This window comes from Schistocerca gregaria, chromosome 7 (assembly GCF_023897955.1).
Source record: "Schistocerca gregaria isolate iqSchGreg1 chromosome 7, iqSchGreg1.2, whole genome shotgun sequence".
Taxonomy (NCBI): domain Eukaryota; kingdom Metazoa; phylum Arthropoda; class Insecta; order Orthoptera; family Acrididae; genus Schistocerca; species Schistocerca gregaria.
Window position 1 is genome coordinate 197,344,173 of NC_064926.1, and position 22,684 is coordinate 197,366,856.

General features: G+C 42.4%; 1 protein-coding gene across 1 annotated transcript in view; it reads right to left on the reverse strand.

Annotated features, from left to right (window-relative positions):
• Positions 1–22,684, reverse strand: part of LOC126281285 (forkhead box protein K1-like) — a 224,167-nt gene that overhangs the window by 100,884 nt on the left and 100,599 nt on the right. Inside the window, exon 2 of the mRNA XM_049980107.1 lies at positions 4,781–4,943. Coding sequence (XP_049836064.1) covers positions 4,781–4,943 — 163 coding nt within the window. The remainder of the gene's footprint in view (positions 1–4,780; positions 4,944–22,684) is intronic.

The window sequence follows — 22,684 nt, forward strand, 5'->3', positions numbered from 1 at the left end:
ACATTTGTAGACACAGTGTTACTGTCCCAAAATTGGTGGCTAACAGTTCTTGATGATGCTGGATGTTGTACTGGATAGCATTGGTGGGTATACCTTAGTGCTCTCCAAACAGCTGTGCGTGCAACTTCACGAACGTTGACTTCACCATATGGAAAGAACCCGCTAAAATTTCCATTTCTTCCCAAAACTGTCCGAGCAGTAGCAGAATTACGGGAGCTTCAAACTTCGTGATCATTTTCTTCACAACGACACTTCTCACAGGACATTTACCCGTTCGAATACCCTTCTTATGGCGATAGGATCGTAAAGCTGCAGTAGCGGATTCTCTTTTCTGATTTTAATGCTTCACTAACGGTACCTTTTCTGGTAAAGTTGACATGACGCCATTGCTGGTGCATCTGACTGTCGTCATGCAATGGAGTTTGCACCACAATTCTAGGATTTCCGGTAATCCAGATTCTGCAGTTGTCGGTGTTGACAGCCGTTGGGAGTGTGGAATGGGAGACTAAAACACCTGTGTCGAAACTGTACCCTACATGATAGCGCCGTGAGCTTTAAAGATATATCTGGAGCTATGTAAATACGTTATACACAACTGCAACAAGTCACTTTTTTTCAATAATAATGATTTATTTCTTCCAGAAGGTCAAGTATTGTGCCTTTGTTGGCATAATGTACTATTCGGAGATTCTATTCGATGTTGTTTGCCGATTGATTGTGTTGGACAAGATGTGAGGCAAAACTGGACTTGTTCGGGTTGTTAAGACGGAGTGCATCTATGTGTTCTTTAAATCTTGTTATGAAGCTTCTACCAGTTTGTCCAATGTAGAAGCTTGGACATGAGTTGCAAGTGAGCTTGTACACACCTGACTTTTGATATTGTTGTATAGTGGTTTTGGTGCTGTGTGTGATTTTATTTTGTATTTTGTTGTTGGTGAAGAAACTTATTTTTATGTTGTAAGCTTTGAATGACCCACCCCCTCCCTCTCCTTACATCCTAACCACACCGGCGTCAACGTAATATACTACCACAGAATGAGACATGTACCATATCTCTAAATGTTAAAGCCCTCCATTGCTAACATAAATCAGTACTTTGTACATATTAATTCTAGCTGGAACAAACAGAAGCTGCCTTTACCAATATCCCAGATCATTCTAATGTTAGAATAAAAGTAAGTCAACAGTTAAAGAATTTTTGTTAATGATTTTTTTTAAATATTAAATGTACAGCCATACAAACAGCTTTAATCCATTACAATCACTGTAACTCTTATGTGTATACCTTTAGCTAAAATAAACAGAATCTGCTTTTGATAATACCCCAGATCATGTTAACGTAACAACAGAAATAAGCCAACAGTTCATCTGAAGATTTGTTATTAATTTAAATATACAGGTCCTAGTCATATAGACAGCTGCACCTCACTGCAGATACAATAACTCTGTATTATTGATTCCTTGGGATTCATGTTAATGCCAAACATGATAATTGCTATACAAAAAAAACTGCTTGTAATATACAAGTAGAAAAAAGATATCACATCACCTGAAATTTGTTCTTGTAGTAATTTATTTATTTATTTTACTTGTGCTCTCATGTTATCGCCATTCTGATTAAAATACTTGCCCTTATATCGACTTGAACACATGTAAAGAACAACAAATTACATCTTATGGCTTATGCCATATCTTTCTGTCAAGATCTTTGTTACAAGCAACAGTTGTAAAGCGCATGCTGGATGCTGGTAAAGTGTCACTGTCAAAGTGTAAACTAATATAGTTTGTGTGAAAGTGTTCTGGACATCAAAATGGAGGCAGACAGATCCGAAAAAAGCCGCCTATATTGTCGCAGTAAGTAAAAACTAAATTTACATCCATATCGACAGATAAGCTATAGTCATGGCGATACATTAAAACGTGGCCCATCTTTCTGCCATAGAACCAGCACCCAGCATTATGCTACTACCAGTAATGATGTAACTTCCCGGATCCTCGCGAAACCATCTGAAGATGAACCTGAAAAGGTTCGAACACCGGTTCAGGTAATAAAGCATTATTATTGAAAAAAAGTGACTGGTTGCAGTTGTGTATAATTTATTTACATTCAATATACAGTCACGGTTCTAAAATATCCGTAATGGATAAGCATAATATATCTGGAGCCTCCAGACCTCCTCATACAAAAAAAAAAAAAAAATTCACCTTTTGTTTTCTAGATTCTGCGTGTTTCTTCTTCATAATGGAAGTATTACTTAAAAATCGTAGTTATTTTTTTGTAAATGACGTATCTGCTGCAATTACTGCTGCAAAGGCCAACGACGGAAATGTTTCCCCAGTGTCGCAGAGGGCGTCTCGTGTGCCGACAGCCCATATCTCGTGAGGTTTGATGTCCCCTCAGCGTCCACGTCAACGTTAGCTGCCTCGACTCGTGGGTGGACGGTCTTAGGCACAGCGTTTCTTCCAACGCGTCATTCGTGAAAGGATTAGGGGAAACGGCAGTGGTGCCACTTGCAACCTCCGCGACACACCACATCTTACGCCGTCTCAATTCTATACGACATCGGGAGTTACGTCTTGCGATCGGAGCGTTCTATTCTAGTCCCGTCGAGAGTCTTCATGCTGAAGCCGGTAGATAGTGTCGGAAGTTCCATGCGGCTTTTCGCGGATGATGCTGTAGTATACAGAGAAGCTGCAGCATTTGAAAATTGCAGCGAAATGCAGGAAATCTGCAGCGGATAGGCACTTGGTGCAGGGAGTGGCAACTGACCCTTAACTTAGACAAATGTAATGTATTGCGGATACATAGAAAGAAGGAGCCTTTATTGTATGATTATATGATAGCGGAACAAACACTGGTAGCAGTTACTTCTGTAAAATATATGGGAGTATGCGTACGGAACGATTTGAAGTGGAATGATCATATAAAATTAATTGTTGGTAAGGCGAGTGCCAGGTTGAGATTCATTGGGAGAGTCCTTAGAAAATGTAGTCCATCAACAAAGGAGGTGGCTTACAAAACACTCGTTCGACCTATACTTGGGTATTGCTCATCAGTGTGGGATCCGTACCAGATCGGGTTGACGGAGGAGATAGAGAAGATCCAAAGAAGAGCGGCGCGTTTCGTCACAGGGTTATTTGGTAACCGTGATAGCGTTACGGAGATGTTTAGCAAACTCAAGTGGCACACTCTGCAAGAGAGGCGCTCTGCGTCGCAGTGTAGCTTGCTCGCCAGGTTTCGAGAGGGTGCGCTTCTGGACGAGGTATCGAATATATTGCTTCCCCCTATACCTCCCGAGGAGATCACGAATGTAAAATTTGAGAGATTCGAGCGCGTACAGAGGCTTTCCGACAGTCGTCTACCCGCGAACCATACGCGACTGGAACAGAAAAGGAAGGTAATGACAGTGGCACGTAAAGTGCCCTCCGCCACACACCGTTGGGTGGCTTGCGGAGTATAAATGTAGATGTAGATGTAGATGAATTGCCACTAACCTACCGGCGTGATATACTGCTTCGTCGGTACGCCTGTCGGCTATTATCGGTGCCCGACCACCCGCCTTATCGTTCCTTTTTTGACGACTCTCTCGACCGTCAATACGGGTTGTATGTATCTGCCCTGCTACACCCTGGAGTTCCTTTAGAGTGGGCGAGAGCCAAACGCCACCTTGGCTCCAGGCTCAGGTTCGCGTTCTCCTTGACCTCAGCTCGCCCACAAAGGAGGTTACCCCAGCTTCGGTATACCACTCGCGGTTTGTCGAACTTCGTTCGAAGTTCATTAATACGGTCTTCATTTATACAGATGGCTCTAACACCAATGACGGTGTCGGGTGTTATTTTATTGTCCGGGCACACAGTTTCAAATACCGGCTCCATGGCCATTGTTCGGTCTTCACAGCTGAGCTATTTGCCCTCTATAAGATTGTTCTTTACATCCGCCCACACCGACATTCTGCTTATGTCATTTGCTCTGATTCCCTGAGCGCCATCCAGAGCCTCAGTGATCCGTATCCGGTTCACCCATTCGTGCACCGGATCCAACGCTCTCTTAAGCAGCTGGCGGACGACGGTTCTCCGGTTACCTTTATGTCGGTTCCTGGCCATGTCGGTATCCCTGGGAACGAAGCTGCAGATGTCGCGGCCAAGGCTGCGGTCCTCCAGCCTCGGACAGCTTCTTGTTGTGTGCCTTCATCTGATTTGAGCAGGGTCATTTGTCAGCGCATTTTATCGCTGTGGAATGCCGATTACTGAAAACAAGCTTCGGGCCTTAAAACCTCTCCCCACGTCTCAGACGACCTCTTCACGCCCTTCTCGGCGGGAGGAGATCGTTTTGGCCCGGTTACGGATTGGACACTGCAGGTTCAGCCACCGCCAACTGCTGACGGCTGCGCTGGCGCCGTTCTGCCCATGTGGGCAATTGCTGACGGTACGCCACATTTTAACGTCCTGTCCGAATTTTAAAACACTGCGCATTGATCTTGGCCTGCCATGTACTCTGGATGCCATTTTAGCGTATGACCCAGGAGCAGCTGCTCGCGTTCTTCGTTTTATCCACTTCACAAACCTGTCTAAGGACATTTGATTATGCTGTTTCTTTTTAATCCCTTGCCTATTAATGTGCCTTTTACAGTGTTGGACTTTTTCGTTGTTGTTTTAACATTCTGCCTCGCAGTGCATTCATAACTTAGTCTGGGCGCTAATGACCATTGTAGTTGTGCGCCCTAAAACCACAACAACGACAAAATGTTACTAGAAGGGAAACACGGTGCAGGGTACTCACGATATCCAGGAGTAGATACCGGAGACGGTGAGCTCTCCCTTTTCGCGCAGGGCTTGCTCGATGAGCTCCGTGTAGGTGAAGGGCGGCTTCCTAGGTCCTGTCGGCGTCTTCGGGGAAGCCACGGCCGGCGGCGGTCCCGGCTTGCGAGCTTCCACAGGTCGCCCTGCAGCATCAACAACGCTTATCAAAATAAATTCCATTCGGGCCAATAATCTTTCATCGCGTGCAAAGCACTGCATGTTTAAAAAAAACACATGGTAGCCATAGTGACTGTCCTTGGCATAACAGAGACAGTGAAATTGTAAGTAGGCTGTTGGTAACGTCACCTAGCGCTCTGTATGAAAATCACTGGCGGTGCTGTGTGCAGTCTGTGGCTGGTGGGCATTGTTGAAATAGTCGCTATTGTAGTGTTGGGCAGTTGGATGTGCACAGCGCGTAGCGTTGCGCAGTTGGAGGTGAGCCGCCAGCAGTGGTGGATGTGGGGAGAGAGATGGCAGAATTTTAAGAGCGGACGATCTGGACGTGTGTCCGCCAGAAAGAGTAAATTTGTAATACTGGATGTCATGAACTGATATATATATATTATGACTTTTGAACACTATTAAGGTAAATACATTGTTTGTTCTTTATCAAAATCTTTTATTTTCTAACTATGCCTATCAGAACTTAGTGACTTAAGTAGTTAGAATCTTTTATTTAGTTGGCAGTATTGGGGCTCGCTGTATTGCAGTAGTTTGAGTAACGAAGATTTTTGTGAGGTAAGTGATTCATGAAAGGTATAGGTTAATGTTAGCCAGGGCCATTCTTTTGTAGGGATTATTGAAAGTCAGATTGCGTTGCGCTAAAAATATTGTGTGTCAGTTTAGTGATGACCAGAATAAGTAAAGAGAGAAATGTATGAGTACGTTCAGTTTTGCTCAGCTGTTTGAAAATCAAATAACATAAGGGGTTTACCAGCACAGCAATTTGCTAAGGGGAAGTTTCAAAATCAATGGAAAATTTGAAGTACAGGGTGACCCAACAATCCGCACTGATTGGCGCAATAATGTTGATAGAGAAGTAAACTAGACACAGATGCATGAAATGAGATAGGGTTTGGCTGAAACCAAAAACGAGTGGACAAACCGACCAACAGAAGGGGCTGGATAGCAGTACGTCAGTGACGCTGCATGAGAATCGGGGTATTAAATGACATGTAATGAGAGTGGGAGTCAGATGCACCAGCAATCGCGTCATGTTGACTTCACCAGAAAAGGTACCGTTAGCGAAGCTTTTCTGTCAGAATAGAGATTCCACTACTTTAGCCTCACGATCCTATCGCCATAAGAAGGGTATTCGAACGGGTAAATGTCCTGTGAGAAGTGTCGTTGTGAATAAAATGGTCACGAAGTTTGAAGCTCCCGTAATGCTACTGCTGCTCGGACAGTTTTGGGAAGAAATGGAAATTTCAGCGGGTTCTTTCCGCATGGTGAAGTCAACGTTCGTGAAGTTGCACGCATTACTGTTTGTAGAGCACTAAGGCGTACCTTCCAATGCTATCCAGTACAACATCCAGCATCATCAACAACTGTTAGCCACCTGTTTTGGGACGGGGAGAGCATTTACAGTGTGGACACTCAAAAATGGTGGAAGATGACGATTGGTTCTCTAACTTGTTGTGGACCGCCTAAACACATTTCACAATACCTGGGTCTGTCACCACCGACAACTGCAGAATCTAGACTAAGGAAAATCCGAGAATCGTCGCGGAAACCCCATGCCATGACGACACAGTCATGTGGTTGGATTTATGACATCAAGCATGATCGGACTCTTTTTCTTCGAGGAAATGCTGGGTGCTGCTTTTCAGACTACGGGAGTGGTGTAAAGAAAGACTACCTAGACAGTGGATGACTGAAAATGAGTGATTTGGAGTAGTGAATCACGCTATACTCTATGGCAATCCAATGGAAGGGTTTCTATTTGCCGAATGCCCGGAGGACGTTACCTTCCATGATGTGCAGTGCCAACAGTGAAGTAGGAAATAAGTGGTGTTACAGTACGGGATGTGTTTTTCGTGTCCCTTTGTGGCGCTTAAGAAGACGCTAAATACGGAAGAACACGAACACATTGTGTACTGCGTACAGCAGAACAATTCGGAGACGATGACTGTTGTCAGTGTGACAATGCACACCATCATAAAGCAGGATATTTGAGATAATGGTTTATGGGCAAAAAATTCTTGAAATGGACTTGCCTGCCCAGAGACTGATTCCAACCCAATGGAATACCTTGGGAATGATTTAGAACGTCGAATTAGTTCCAGACCCCAGCTTCCAACCTGAGTCCGGTCTTCAGTTTCTTCGGCTCTTGCGGAAGAATGGGCTACCATTCCTCCACTGACGTTCAGACATGTCATTTTAACCAACATGGTCGGGGGGTAACAGCGATCTGTTATGGTTGATGATCAACTAGAAAAATTACCTAACTGATTATTTAGACAAGTCACTCCAAGAATTCACGGCATTCAAGCAGTCATAAATGCAAAGGCTGGATACAACCCATATTAATTTCCACTAATAGGTGTCCAGATACTTTTGACGAGATAGTGTGCCGGCCGCTGTGGACTAGCGGTTCTACGCGCTTCAGTCCGGAACCGCGCTGCTGCTACGGCCGCAGGTTCGAATCCTGCCTTGGGCATAGATGTGTGTGATGTCCTTAGGTTAGTTAGGTTTAAGTAGTTCTAAGTCTAGGGGTCTGATGACCTCAGATGTTAAGTCCCATAGTGCTTAGAGTCATTTGAACCATCAGATAGTGTACTAACAACAACGTCACAAATTTCGGTTATGAACACACAGTAGTATCTCAGAGACAGCCTGCCCGGTTATCCGTACGGTCTAACGCACTGGTTTCCTGGCGGGAAGGCATGTCGGTCCTTGGCGCGAATCCGATCGGCGGATTAGTGTCGAGGTCCGGTGTGCCGGCCAGTCTGTGGATGGTTTTTAAGGCAGTATTCCATCTGCTTCCGGCGAATGCGGGCTGGTTCCCCTTATTCCGCCTCAGTTACACTATGTCGGCGATTACTGCGCACTTTCTCCACATACGTGTACACCATCACTACTCTACCATGCAACACTCGTCTGGTGTGAGGCGTTCCCGGGGGGTTCCACTGGGAGCCGAACCGCAGAGTAACCCTGGGTTCGGTGTGGGGCGGCTGTGGGGTGAGTGGACTGCTGTAGCCTGTTGTGAGGTTGTGAACCATTGAGGGCTATGGCAGGGTCGAAACCTCTCCTTCGTTTCTAGATCCCCAGTTCCATACAATACAATACGATACAATACAATACAATCCCGGCAACGGCCTTGCCGCAGTGGATACACTGGTCCCTGTGAGATCACCGAAGTTAAGCGCTGTTGGGAGTGGCCGGCACGTGGATGGGTGACCATCCAGCCGCCATGCGCTGTTGCCATTTTTCAGGGTGCACTCAGCCTCGTGATGCCAATTGAGGAGCTACTCGACCGAACAGTAGCGGCTTCGGTCAAGAATACCATCATAACGACCGGGAGAGCGGCGTGCCGACTCCACGCCCCTCCCATTTGCATTCTCTGAGGATGACACGGCGGTCGGATGGCCCCGGTAGGCAACTCGTGGCCTGAAGACAGTACAATCCCAGAGACACGAGTTTTATGAGCGTTGATATCGCAATTAAAAACAAGGCGTGTGACAGGGGCCTCGTGTCGGGTAGACTGCTCGCCTGGTGCAAGTCTTTCGATTTGACGCCACTAAGGCGACTTGCGCGTCGATGGGGATGAAATGATGATGATTAGGACAACACAACACCTTGTCTCTGAGCGGAGAAAATCTCCGATCCAGCCGGGAATCGAACGCGGGCCCTTAGGATTGACAGCCTGTTGCGATGACCATTTTTTTAAAAATCTCATTGGGTGTTGACAGATGTGAAAATTACCAAACAATCCGTTTAATAAGCCACAGCTGCAAAATACTAACACGAATTCTTTACAGACGAATGGAAAAACTAGTAGAAGTCGACCTCAGGGAAGATCGGTTTGGATTCCGTCGAAATGTTGGAACACCTGAGGCAATTCTGACCTTACGACTTATCTTAGAAGAAAGATTAAGGAAAGGCATACCTACGTTTCTAGCATTTGTAGACTTAGAGAAAGCTTTTGACAATGTTGACTGGAATACTCTCTTTCAAGTTCGAAAGGTGGCAGGGGTAAAATACAGGGAGTGAAAGGCTATTTACATTTTGTACAGAAACCAGATGGCAGTTATAAGAGTCGAGGGACATGAAAGAGAAGCAGTGGTTGGGAAGGGAGTAAGACAGCGTTGTTGCCTGTCCCCGATGTTATTCAATCTGTATATAGAGCAAGCAGAAAAGGAAACAATAGAAAAATTCGGAGTAGGTATTAAAGTCCACAGAGAAGAAATAAAAGCTTTGAGGTTCGCCGATGACGTCGTAATTCTGTCAGAGACAGCAAAGGACTTGGAAGAGCAGTTGAATGGAATGGACAGTGTCTTGAGAGGAGGATATAAGATGAACATCAACAAAAGCAAAACGAGGATAATGGTATGTAGTCGAATTAAGTCGGGTGATGCCGAGGGAATTAGATTAGGAAATGAGACACTTAAAGTAGTAAAGGAGTTTTGCTATTTGGGGAGCAAAATAACTGATGATGGACGAAGTAGAGAGGATATAAAATGTAGACTGGCAATGGCAAGGAAAGCGTTTCTGAAGAAGAGAAATTTGTTAACATCGAGTATAGATTTAAGAGTCAGGAAGTCATTTATGAAAGTATTTGTTCGATATTGTTCGTTGAATTTGTTCGAGGCGGACGTCCGATGACACCCATTTAGATTCTTCGTTGATCCATTCACTCAGTTTTTTTTATTACAGAGGGTAGCTAACTCCCTGACCGAACACGCTGAACCACTGTGCCGGCAAAACACCCAGCTACCGGGGGTGGACGATATCGCACTGAAGGTCCTCCGATAACTGCTGATGGTTTCATGATGAAGCTCAGGCCCCAGATGAGAAGACCGTGGGACTCTGTTATTAAGTTCTGCATAATTTTAGTTTCGTTTTTGTCGCAAAGAATTGTAGGCTATTTGTAGCGTTACATATATTTAGGCCAGGTAATCGGCTGTCCACTATCGGTACGAGGTGATATGATTTTGTTGCACGGCTGGGACGCAAGCGGGCCCAGAGCACAGAGCGCGCCGTGGCCATCCCGATTAGTTGACTGTCTCGGGCCAGGCAAGTGCAGAGATGTGCAGCGTCACCGGAAACGGATAAGTCCCGGTATGGGAAATTTGGACGACGAGTCGATCGCTTCAGAGGGCCGGCTGTGCTCCCAGAAATGGCAGGCTTTCAGACAAACTGTGAGATGGCTTCTTACAGCTCTATGAGAGTCTATAACAAATCACATAAAGCACTAAAGCAAACCTGAATACATCGGCGATCTCAGACAAATTAGACGCATACAGTGACACTACAATATTTCAATATCTTTAAAATTACAGCTGATGGTTGTTCGTATTCGTAACTGCGAATACATTTCATGTATATCATGATTGCGGCGGTCGCCGCAGTACCTATTCCTTCAGACGTGCATGCATTTGCAAAGGAACACTGCATCGTACTTATTAACAGCACAGGCACTGCCATCACGTATCGAATTTAATAAAACTGTGCAATTCACCACCAAGATGTCAGACGTAAAAAGAAATTTCGAGTAGATAAAGCACTCCTGCCTAGCATGCAGAAACAAGTTTTCTATTGTCACGCAAAGCATTTAACAAATGGTTCAAATGGCTCTGAGCATTATGGGACTTAACAGCTATGGTCATCAATCCCCTAGAACTTAGAACCTATAACTACTTAAACCTAACTACATCACACAACACCCAGTCATCACGAGGCAGAGAAAATTCCTGACCCCGCCGGGAATCGAACCCGGGAACCCGGGCGCGGAAGCGAGAACGCTACCGCACGACTACGAGCTGCGGACAAAACATTTAACAGATTGTCAGTAGACATCAAGCGGAAAACTGAAGAGCCTACGCATTCAAAGGCAAAGTAAAAGAGTAGCTCACCTTATTAGTCACGCCAATAATTGACGAGTATACTTGGACTCTGGGGCGTAAGTACAGCTCAAATCTAACCTCCGCATTGAATAGGCCTGAGTTTGCATTATATACATATCTGATTGGTTCTGCGTTAAGTTAAATGCTTTGTTTGAAGATAAAAACAAAATCAAGGTATTTCGTTTGATTTATTAACCCCACTGTTCAGCACTGAAAATATCTGTATAGCAGCGCAAATGTCGACGCTGTGTATCTTGTTTGGAAACAAACTTGTTGCTTTCGCTCTCAGTATTTACTATATTCTGTTCATCGTAAGAATAAACCTGATGTTAAACAAACACAAATGCGATGACTGGTTTGAAGCTGTAGCAATCGTACAATAATGAAGTTACGCTCTTGGAAGTACGTCCTATTTATGTATTAGATATCTTATTACTAACTTGAATGCTGAAGATTAGATTGCTAGATCACATAACTAACGAAGAGGTATTGAATAAAATCGGGGAGAAGAGAAATTTGTGGCATAACTTGACTAGACAAAGGGATCAGTTGGTAGGACATATCTTAAGGCATCAAGGGATCACCAATTTAGTACTGGAGGGCAGCGTCGAGGGTAAAAATAGTGGAGGGAGACCAAGAGATGAATACACTCAGCAGATTCAGAAGGATGTAGGTTGCAGTAGGTACTGGGAGATGAAGGAGCTTGCACAGAATAGAGCAATATGGAGAGCTGTATCAAACCAGTCTCTGAAGGCGACAACAACAACATTACTAACTTAATTAAAAACTCTCAGATATTCCAATGTGTTAACAGCCATCAACGTTTTTCTTAATCACACTTTAGCAGTGTAGTTTTTATTTCAAAAATTGTGTATAGTCACAGCCTTTTTGTTGTACTCCGATTGCCGCGCTGTTAATACGCGGTATGAAAATGGCTGAGGCTGCTGCCTGTTCCGTACCGAAACACGTGTGTGGAACACCGTTAAAAAGTGCCTAGAAATAGATTCCTCTTAACGTTTTTCAAAAATTTACAGAAAAAAAATCGGCTTTGAAGCTTCCCGACGAAATGTATTTGATACAGTTGTAACAGAAACACTGATTGGATATATGGCGGAATCGCCAGCGTAGTAGCATGATAATTTGGCGCAATTCGTGGATCGCCTTGATCATCTTTTCTTTCTCGTTCAATTAGAAATACTTACAGCTCGTAATTGCAAATTCATCATATTTTATTAATAATTCACGTCTTCTTGTTTCTAATTACATATTGCACACGAAATTGTTTTCATTTCATATATAGATTATTAACTGTCGATATCTTATGAAAGTATGTGATTAAAAATTGCTCAAATTAAGAAAACATAACAATTTAATTTTTAGGACAAAAATTCAAAATCAAATACTCCTTATTTGGACTATGTCTATTGTTTTATACCAAAGACGTAGTCTCACACGAAACAGAGTGATAAATGTCGTAGAAATATGAAAAACAATCATTTCACAGCATCAAGCACATCATAAAAATGCTGCACTTGTACAGTTGCCACTTTACGATTACAATATGAGCCCAACAGAACTGATATATTGAGGCAAGTTAAAGGATTTGTCGTGAAAATAACAACACTGGTATTCTGCCAGACGTACTGGAACTAAATGACGCAGCCTTTTCACATGTCACTGCCGAACGCTGACGATGTAGAACGGCACGTCATAAAAGAAGAGGAGAAAATGCGGCACCGGGTGGCTTTGTCGATTCTGTTGTTGATCAATTCGTTATCATTGTAGCAGATGACAATTGCAGAATTGAAATGTATTTGTCTGTCTCGGGTAAGGAAGGAGCTAAAACATTACCAGACGACTGACTGTAATTAATACCTTCAGTGGCGTTAACATTCAACAATACGGTGAAAAACTTGCAGTATGCTTTTGAACCACACATTGCTCGCTCAGAAAAATTACCCTGACTTAATGTTGGGAATTTTCTTCACTCTTGTTTGTAATTAGAATACAATGCTTGGTGAGAACGAGAGCATTTTATACTTTCCGTCCCAGCGTGTGGTAGTGGTGGAGTTATTTCATTGTCTTTGAGAATTAAATGACATTCGAAGCTCTATTGTTTCCCTGCTCCTCTCTTTTTACGTCTGAACTGCAAGAGGTCAGCCGGCCGCTGTGACCGAGCGGTTCTAGGTGCTTCAATCCGGAACCGCGGTGCTGCTACGGTCACAGGTTAGTAAGGTTCAAGTAGTTCTAAGTCTAGGGGACTGATGACCTCAGATGTTAAGTCCCTTAGTGCTTAGAGCCATTTGAACCATTTGTGAAAGTTTGATGTTTGTGTCTGTTCACAACGTGCTGCCACAGAGAATTACTTTTTTTTTTTTTGTACTTCTCCGACTTGGACGATAGAATGACATGTAAACACTGTGTCGAAAGTATCACGATTAAAAACATTATAACCTGGATTCATTTAATACAAAACATTTTTATCAACGGTGGGTCGTACCACTGCTAAAACGCCCATTGCCGATATTATTAGGTTATAAAATGGGCCGTATATGTTTTACTTTCTAAATATTTCAAACTATGATTAATTGTGAATTGTGTAGTGCTTATTCTTCCTAGGTCCTGCCTAACGTTATGGGTGGGGGGGGGGGGGGGGGGAGGGGCTGTTTACATTGCTCTATTTAACATGAACATAGGACATAACATTACTTTTATACAGCTGCAAATGCAGTTTACACTGTTCGGTGTTCGAGCCTGACAGTGCTCTCCGCCCCCCCCCCCCCCCCCCCCCCTCATTCCACAGGAAATCTTGACTGATGAAAAGTCCGTATTTCGAGATACAGGTTAGGATAGCGGGCGACCATTTTGCTTTGAGTTGACTATGCCAACTACTTTAAATGTGGAATAACGCTTGTGGTAACAAATTGATCTGAAGCGTATCACGAGGTCTACGATCGTGTTTGGGGACTGTTCGTCCATATGTAATAGACGTCACTCTGAAGAAGTGTTTTGTCATTGGCTTGTCATTTCTAATTTCAGAAACAATCTGTCGTCACAAACAGATGCTCTATGTTTAACTTTTTTTTATAAATAACTTAAACTACAAAGTACATTTACATGGATAGTCTGCAAATTCACAATTAAGTGCGTGGCAGAGGGTTCATTTAATCACCTTCAAGGTCTTTCTCTACCGTTCGACTCTCGGAAAGCGCGCGAGAAAACGCACCCTTAAATCTTTCCGTATGAGCTCTGATTTCCTTTATTTTATTACGATGACCATTTCTCCATACGTAGGTGGGCACCAATGAAATATTTTCGCATTTTGAGGTGGAAGCTGGTGACTGAAATTTCTTGATACCGCAACGAGAAATGCCTCGTTTTACTGACGGCTACCCAAACTCGCGTATCATATCCGCCCTACTCTCTCTCCCTGTCTCACGATACCGTAACACAAAACGAGCTATCGTCCTTTGAACTTTTTCGATGTCCTCTGTCAATCCTATTTGATATGGGTTCATACCGCACAGAAGAGGACGAACAAGTGTAGTGTAGTAGACCGGCTGCATCTTGTGTCAATAACACGGTCTTTGGCTCAGTTTCCCCACAATGTTATTTATGTGATCGTTGTCATTTAAGCTGTTCGTGATTGTAATCCCTAAGTATTTAGTTGAATTCACAGCACTTAGATTTGTGCGAGCTACATAATGCAGAATTACATAACAAATCTCCGAAATATATAAGTGCATCTATGTAAATATGCCGTGAATTAACAATAAAATATAGACAAACGAGGAGGGCTAAACGTAACTCTTACCAGAATGGGAAAATAAACTGACAACCATTTGCGCGAATGCGGACAAACAGAAATAAAATTTATTCGGTTTTTGAACAATTGATACAACTGCGCATTGTACTGCTACACATATTGTTTTGTAGAAGACGAAACGTTTAAAAAATTATTCGTTCGGAACCAGTTTACCTCTATGTTTCCTGGAGCGCGGCATTTCTTGATAACCCGGGACAAGCTGGTGAATTGGGTACAAGGGGGTGGAACAATACAAATTCCAGCGTTTGTTATTTACGAATCGCGCACTACAGAACACTGTTCTTCATAAACTTATTCTTAAATATGAAGTTGATTCATCGGCCTTACACTTGTAACAGACAACTCCTTTCTTTGTTCTCAGACCTGTGACACAGCGCTGTAACAATCGCTCTGTTATTCTGACAATGACAGAAATACAAACGCGCCCCCGTTCGTAGCCGAGTCACTACAGGCAACCACACAATGTATTTGTACTCTTGACAAGTACGGATGATCAAGCTGTGTGTAAAGCGTGCTTTATCGCCTGATGAGTAATTTTACACATACATTATGACTGTTCGAGCTGACAGACCAGTTTTCAGTCACAGAGGCGTTCCGAATTACATATGCTCGTTAGCGTGTACCGACAGTGTGCAAGCAAGCAAACGTCAGATGTGTGGCAATCTCCGTAATGGGATTACGTCGAGGAACAGGAAGAAAATCAGTCGCAAATTGCTGAAAAAATATGTCGGATTATGTGAAAATTAGCCTTGTTTCAACAGCATTAACCCTGCTCCTTTCCTTACATTATGAAGGTACACACATAGCCTCTTTCGGGTCACAATGTCCCGATTGGTATTTAACCCTCCGGCACTCGCGCAGATGACTGAGTCATCCACAAAGCAAGCGGTCTATTTGTACACTTTGAACGGTTTTTATGACTGGTTTTATGATTCTTTATTAAATATAAATATAATACATTTAACATTTTGTACATAGTATAATATATTCTAACGTTTGAAACACTTTGACCATTCGAAGAACAATATCTTCAGCTGAATTACCCGCATTACATGGTCCCTCTTGTTGCTTATCGACGTAGTTTCTGAATTCAAAGTGTAAGCTGTTTTTGCATCAACCAAAGCAAACACTTTTAACCCATACTTTGCTGGTTTGCTAGGAATATATTGCCTGAACGGGCAGTTTCCTCGAAATGCCAAAAGCTGTTCGTCAACAGTAAGATATTCACTAGGTGAAAAATATTTTTGGCAATTGTTCGTGAATAGTTCAAGTACCTCTCTGATAGCAGCCAACTTGTCAATCTCTCATCGCACACCTTTATCACGGATATTATCAAACCTTAGACATTTCAACAGAAACATGAATCGGTTTTCACTTATGCATAAATAACATGATTCAAGTCCTTTTCCCTTTAAGTTATCCCACAATTTCGATATACTCCTCCTAGAACTTCTCAAAGACCCACAGAGATATAACAAACCAATCAATGCTCTGATCTCTATCGCATCTGTTTCTTTAGCATCTCTTTCCCTAGAGAACTTACCACGAACTTCACGATCGATATATTAATGCATGTTGCGATAATGCTTATTATGTTTTCATCCAAGAACAAATTCAGAATATCTATTTTTGTCTTTTTTTATACGAGCTTGATTTTTTGGTCTAGGAAAATGAGTAATAATATTACAAGATCTGCTTCTAGCAATGGTCGGTTATTTATTTTTCGTCCGTTTAGTTATTCCATCCGTCCCTAAAAGAAATGCATCCTCTTGAGTTACTTCTTCCTGAGACTCGTACTCTGGTACTTACTGTTCTTTTCCTGAATCATGACCGCTTTCATGAACAGAATCCTCAGTCTCTGAGTCAGCGCTATCACTGATCATCTTCATCACTCAGCTCATTGAACCATTCCAGCCATAAATTAGGTTCTCTACTAAACTCTGTCCGAGTTTTATTGCCTCTGACACTTCTTCCACAATTTAAAAATGAGGAGAATGGAAGGTAACTGCAATCAGTTTCAGAACGTCTAAGTTTACGCACATGACATATCAATTGAATCTAGGAAAGCAGTAAAGTAAAACAGACTTAACTGTTTCAGATTGTTTCAGCAGAGCTCGCACGAATGACAAGTGTTCTCCAGACTATAATAATGTTTCATAAACAATGTATCTTTCGTAACTGAAAGACAACAATGGTTGGAGCTAACAGCCGGAGAGTTAACAGAAAGGTACTGAAAATGGCGCGAACTGAATTCAGCCCTGTCAGACAAAATTGAGCGGGAAAGTCATGTGGATGCAGAGAGAGTGTCACCCGCGCGAGCAACGGAGGGTTAAGGGCGTAATGCTCAACAATTACTAAAAAGTATTATAAATTTAGGTTCTCTTTCCTAATCTGCGTTTACATTTTTGCCAGGATTACATTGTTTCGAAAGTATTTCCATATATGTAAATATGGCGTGAATTAACAATAAAAAATTCACAAAAGGAGGAGGGCTAAACGTAACTCTTACCACAATGGGAAAAGAAACTGACAACCAGAACTCTTGTTTTGTTAAGTGGTAAATTGTCATTTGCTCTTCGATCTGAATTGTTATCGAAAAGTGATAGACAACAAATAGTTTCTGAGATGTTACGGCAGGAAAGATGGCCCCACTTGTTTCCACAACCGTTGATTCATCACACTATTTACACACACCAGCCAGTACTATAAAACCAGTATAGACTTCAAGTGTAACTTTATCTTATTTCTTCCAGCTGTCACCGTAAACTTCAAATTGCCATTTCAACCACAACAATACTCCGAAAATTATCGTTAATATGAGTCTGATAGACTAGGAATCAGTTTTATAATGTTTCCGCTGGATATCTTCCAGTCTGTGCAAAAAGCTCCGAAGTTCCACATCATATTTTTGTCTTCTGATGAACCACCTACAGAGCTTGCACTTTACCATCTGAGGCATCAGTGTCTGAAGTGTGTTTTAGTTCAGATCTTCGGTGAATGGTGTCGTTACTGGTGCGATTTTATTCTTCCTAAATATTCTCCTCATTTTCAAATGCTTTTACTAATGCTTCCAAATGCTCGTCAGAAAGAAATCATATCGTCATGAGGGCCACAAGAAATTACGACGTTAGTTTCATGAACTACGTCAGCAAGAGACGGTAGACAAAACGTAACTGGTAGCGATAATGCTCTGGTAATTTGAACGTAGTAAGCGACCTGCATTGTTGTGTAACTTAACAAATTGCAACAAGTAAGCGAAGACCTTCATTGTTATTAAGTTGCAATGAGAGGAAGAAAACTTTTTTTTTTTCGTTTTGAGCCTTAATCTATGTGAGATTTATGGAAAGTCAAATCCATTAACTTTCGAGAAGTAGCGTTCAATAAAAATGTGGAAGAATGAACTTCTCTCCGGGTCATACTGACGCAGATAATAGAGTTAAACTGAAAGCCTACCACACTAGGCAAAGAGGGATATTATATAAGCTTGACTTTTAATAAAATGTCAACTGACCATGTCACATAAGTAAGACACTTTTAAAAAGTATATTTCCCCAGAACCGACTACAGGAAGCAAAACATCGAAATATTTGGTGGCACTCGACACATATGTAGTTTTGGTGAAGGAAGAAATTTTCACAAATTCAGTTTGGTGGTAAAGCGAGGTCAGGTGGAAATGTGATGTTACCGATCACCAGACTTTGCACCAACTCAGCCCTTGTGAGGCAAACTCAGGATCTACTTGATTGAGAAGTAGCGACTCCGAACTCGTCAACTGACATACAGCCGGGAGAGCGGTGTGATGACCGTTGGGCCTTCCAAGGCCTGTGCGGACGGAGCTTAGAGTTTTTACACTTAGCATCAATGGCCCACATTAAATTGCAAACCTCACCGTGGTGTCTCGTGAAGTGAGAGGGTGTTACGCTGCTGACCGTAATCCGTCGGTGAGGAAATTAAACTCTGCAGCCCCTTCGTGATACTCCTGAGGGGCAGGCTATGTGCTGGCACTGCTATTCACCCTCTCACTTCTCGCAACATCATAATTGCACAGACATGACTAGACCACGGATTTTTAGGTCGTAAAAAAGTGTGTTTTAGGCACCTAAACTAGGCTCCTTCAGTAGTTCGTTTGGGCTACATAAAACCTAAAATAGGCTGTAATAAAAATGATGCAAAGAAAATAAAAATAAATTAAAATACACAGTGGTGACAGTATGAAAATCTTATTAGTCATTAAAACAAGGAGAATGAATATTTACACAGTTACAGAGCACAGCAATCTGCAACATTAATGTTGAACATAACTCCAAATATTTTTGAGTTCCTGCAAGATAAAGATCTCCGTAAAAAAGATGTGGCAATGGTTTAATTAATACATTCGTAGTTTCACATATTCTGACCATAGTTGGCTTCACAATAGATAACCAAAATCTTTTCTAGTGAAAAACTGTGGCGCTTGTCAGTCAGAATCAATTTATACGCTGAAAAAGAACTTTCTACATCAACAGATGTGACAGGGGCGTACTTCATATTCGGCACATGTTGGTCAGGTATGCTGCAGTCAGGAGTGCTGGATTTTCCACTAAGTATGTCGGCAGCTGCACACAACTCCTTCAGGCCAGTGTTCTTCTGCCAAACCGTTTGCATTTTTACCCGTATTTTTCCCCCTACTTCACCTGGCGCTTCATTCATTTTCAGTTTGACTTCTTCAAGCAAAGAAATATTGTCGTAGATAGGTCTCCCTGAGCCTTCTAATTGTGAAATTATTCTTGTCATACATGTTTAGTGGGCTCTAATGTACGATAAGTCCCGTTTTAAAGAAGAATCTTTGAGTTAACTCCACTGCTGCAGTTACGGATGCAGCATCCTCCGCTATATTTTCAACCACCTTCTGGACAGCTGAGAGATGCGTACTCAGTATTCTGCTGCTATCAGCCACGTGGCCCAGCAGATGACAACGCTCTGGCGGCAATGGGACATCTGGAAGCTGTTCTTTGAATGTCTGTATTCTTGATGGTACCTTAACAAAAATTTTGTTCACCATACATATTACTTTATTTACTTTAGGAAATTGTAGCTTTACTTGCTCTGCTAGGCGGTTGATTCCATGCACTACACAAGATACATGCAGCATCAATGGGTAGAATACCTTCAATAGTTGAAAATCTGCTATCATATATGCAGCAGCATCAGTGACGGCCAGAAGCACCTTATTCTCATCCATTCCGTTTGCGTATAGCACCTTAAGTCCATTGCTCACAAATTGTGCTATTGTTTGGTGGTTAGTTTTTGCAAGCTGTTTTGAGTAAATCAAATGAGCCCTGGACGGAGCGTCTGGATCTAGCTTGCCAATAATTAGGTTTGCAATGTAACGGTCAAGACTGTCGGTAGTTTCATCCACAGAAATCCATATACAAGATTCTCCATCATCATCTCGGATTATGCGCAATGCAGCAATGTAAGCCGAATCCACATAATTCTTACGTAAAGTTGACTCTGCAGGAATAGACTGATGGCAGTACTTCTCAAGAAAACCTCTGAAAAAAGGGTTATCTAGTTTCCGAAAGGGGATGTTTGCTACCACAAGTGCATGACACAAATCACTGCAGAACTTTTTTTTCGGAGGATTCACCAGATTTATTGGCTAAAAGAGTTTGCTTCAATTTTAACTTTCGTTCAACATTAGCTTTATGTGCGAGTGCATCTGCATGCTAAGTGAGATTTCTTAACACGCCAAACATAATACGAGAGAAAAGGGAAATGCAGTTTAGAATCGCTTATAAAGAGTATTTCGTTTTAGTAAAGGACAGCAATAAAACAGAATCCTAAGTGACAGGAAAATAAGAAGTCTAAGAAAAACATCAACTAACCTCCTTCTTTCATGCTTGGCAGAAAATAATTTTCCCATCTGTTGTATAATGCGGAAAGACTTGCAGCCACTGCCTTATATAAGTAGACTTTGAACTAGCTGTTCTGGGCATGGCGTAGTATTCTCACACAGAAAGTAGAATTTATTTTGCATTTAGAACGTCAGTAACACTTTAACACGTCCGTCGCTACACAATGTACTGATTTGTTTTCCGCTCGGAAAAAGTGAACGATGACCTGTTTTTTCTTTTTTCTGCGGTGCATGGGAGCAATAGGGGAAGTACCGTACTCGTTGCTGGACATATGGCACCTGACAGATGGCCGCCCCTTCTGAACAAGCGAATGGAATCTACCGGTGCTTCAGATGAAAACATCTCACTACTGGCAAATTATTTTTCGAACCGGAAAATTCTCGTATAATATCTTTCACGAAACAGTAGTTTGATAGGACTGCTTGTAGACAGCAGCGAGAAAATGCGCAAAGGGCAGTAATTTAGCTATAGATGAACCATGGACCCTGCCGTTAGTGGGGAGGCTTGCGTGCCTCAGTGATACAGATAGCCGTACCGTAGGTGCAACCACAACGGAGGGGTATCTGTTGAGAGGCCAGACAAACGTGTGGTTCCTGAAGAGGGGCAGCAGCCTTTTCAGTAGTTGCAAGGGCAACAGTCTGGATGATTGACTGATCTGGCCTTGTAACACTAACCAAAACGGCCATGCTGTGCTGGTACTGCGAACGGCTGAAAGCAAGGGGAATCTACAGCCGTAATTTTTCTCGAGGGCATGCAGCTTTACTGTATGATTAATTGATGATGGCGTCCTCTGGGGTAAAATACTCCGGAGGTAAAATAGTCCCCCATTCGGATTTCCGGGCGGGGACTACTCAAGAAGGCGTTGTTATCAGGAGAAAGAAAACTGGCGTTCTACGGATCGGAGCGTGGAATGTCAGATCCCTAAATCGGGCAGGTAGGCTAGAAAAGTTAAAAAGGGAAATGGATAGGTTAAAGTTAGATATAGTGGGAATTAGTGAAGTTCGGTGGCAGGAGGTACAAGACTTTCGGTCAGGCCAATACAGGGTTATAAATACAAAGTCAAATAGGGGTAATGCAGGAGTTGGTTTAATAATGAATAAAAAAATAGGAGTGCGGGTAAGCTACTACAAACAGCAAAGTGAACGCATTATTGTGGCCAAGATAGATACGAAGCCCACGCCTACTACAGTAGTACAAGTTTATATGCCAACTAGCTCTGCAGATGACGAAGAAATTGAAGAAATGTATGATGAAATAAAAGAAATTATTCAGATAGTGAAGGGAGATGAAAATTTAAGTCATGGGTGCCTGGAATTCGGTAATAGGAAAAGGGAGAGAAGGAAACATAGTAGGTGAATATGGATTGGGGCTAAGAAATGAAAGAGGAAGCCGCCTGGTATAATTTTGCACAGAGCACAACATAATCATAGCTAACACTTGGTTCAAGAATCATGAAAGAAGGTTGTATAAATGGAAGAATCCTGGAGATACTAGAAGGTTTTAGATAGATTATATAACGGTAAGACAGAGATTGAGGAACCAGATTTTAAATTGTAAGACATTTCCAGGGGCAGATGTGGACTCTGACCACAATCTATTGGTTATGAACTGTAGATTAAAACTGGAGAAACTGCAAAAAAGGTGGGGATTTAAGGAGGTGGGACCTGGATAAACTGAAAGAACCAGAGGTTGTAGAGAGTTTCAGGGAGAGCATAAGGGAACAATTGACAGGGATGGAGGAAAGAAATACAGTAGAAGAAGAATGGGTAGCTCTGAGGGATGAAGTAGTGAAGGCAGCAGAGGATCAAGTAGGTAAAAAGACGAGAGCTAATAGAAATCCTTGGGTAACAGAAGAGATATTGAATTTAATTGATGAAAGGAGGAAATATAAAAGTGCAGTAAATGAAGCAGGCAAAAAGGAATACAAACGTCTAAAAAATGAGATCGACAGGAAGTGCAAAATGGCTAAGCAGGGATGGCTAGAGGACAAATGTAAGGATTTAGAGGCTTATCTCACTAGGGGTAAGATAGATACTACCTACAGGAAAATTAAAGAGACCTTTGGAGAAGAGGAAACCACTTGTATGAATATCAAG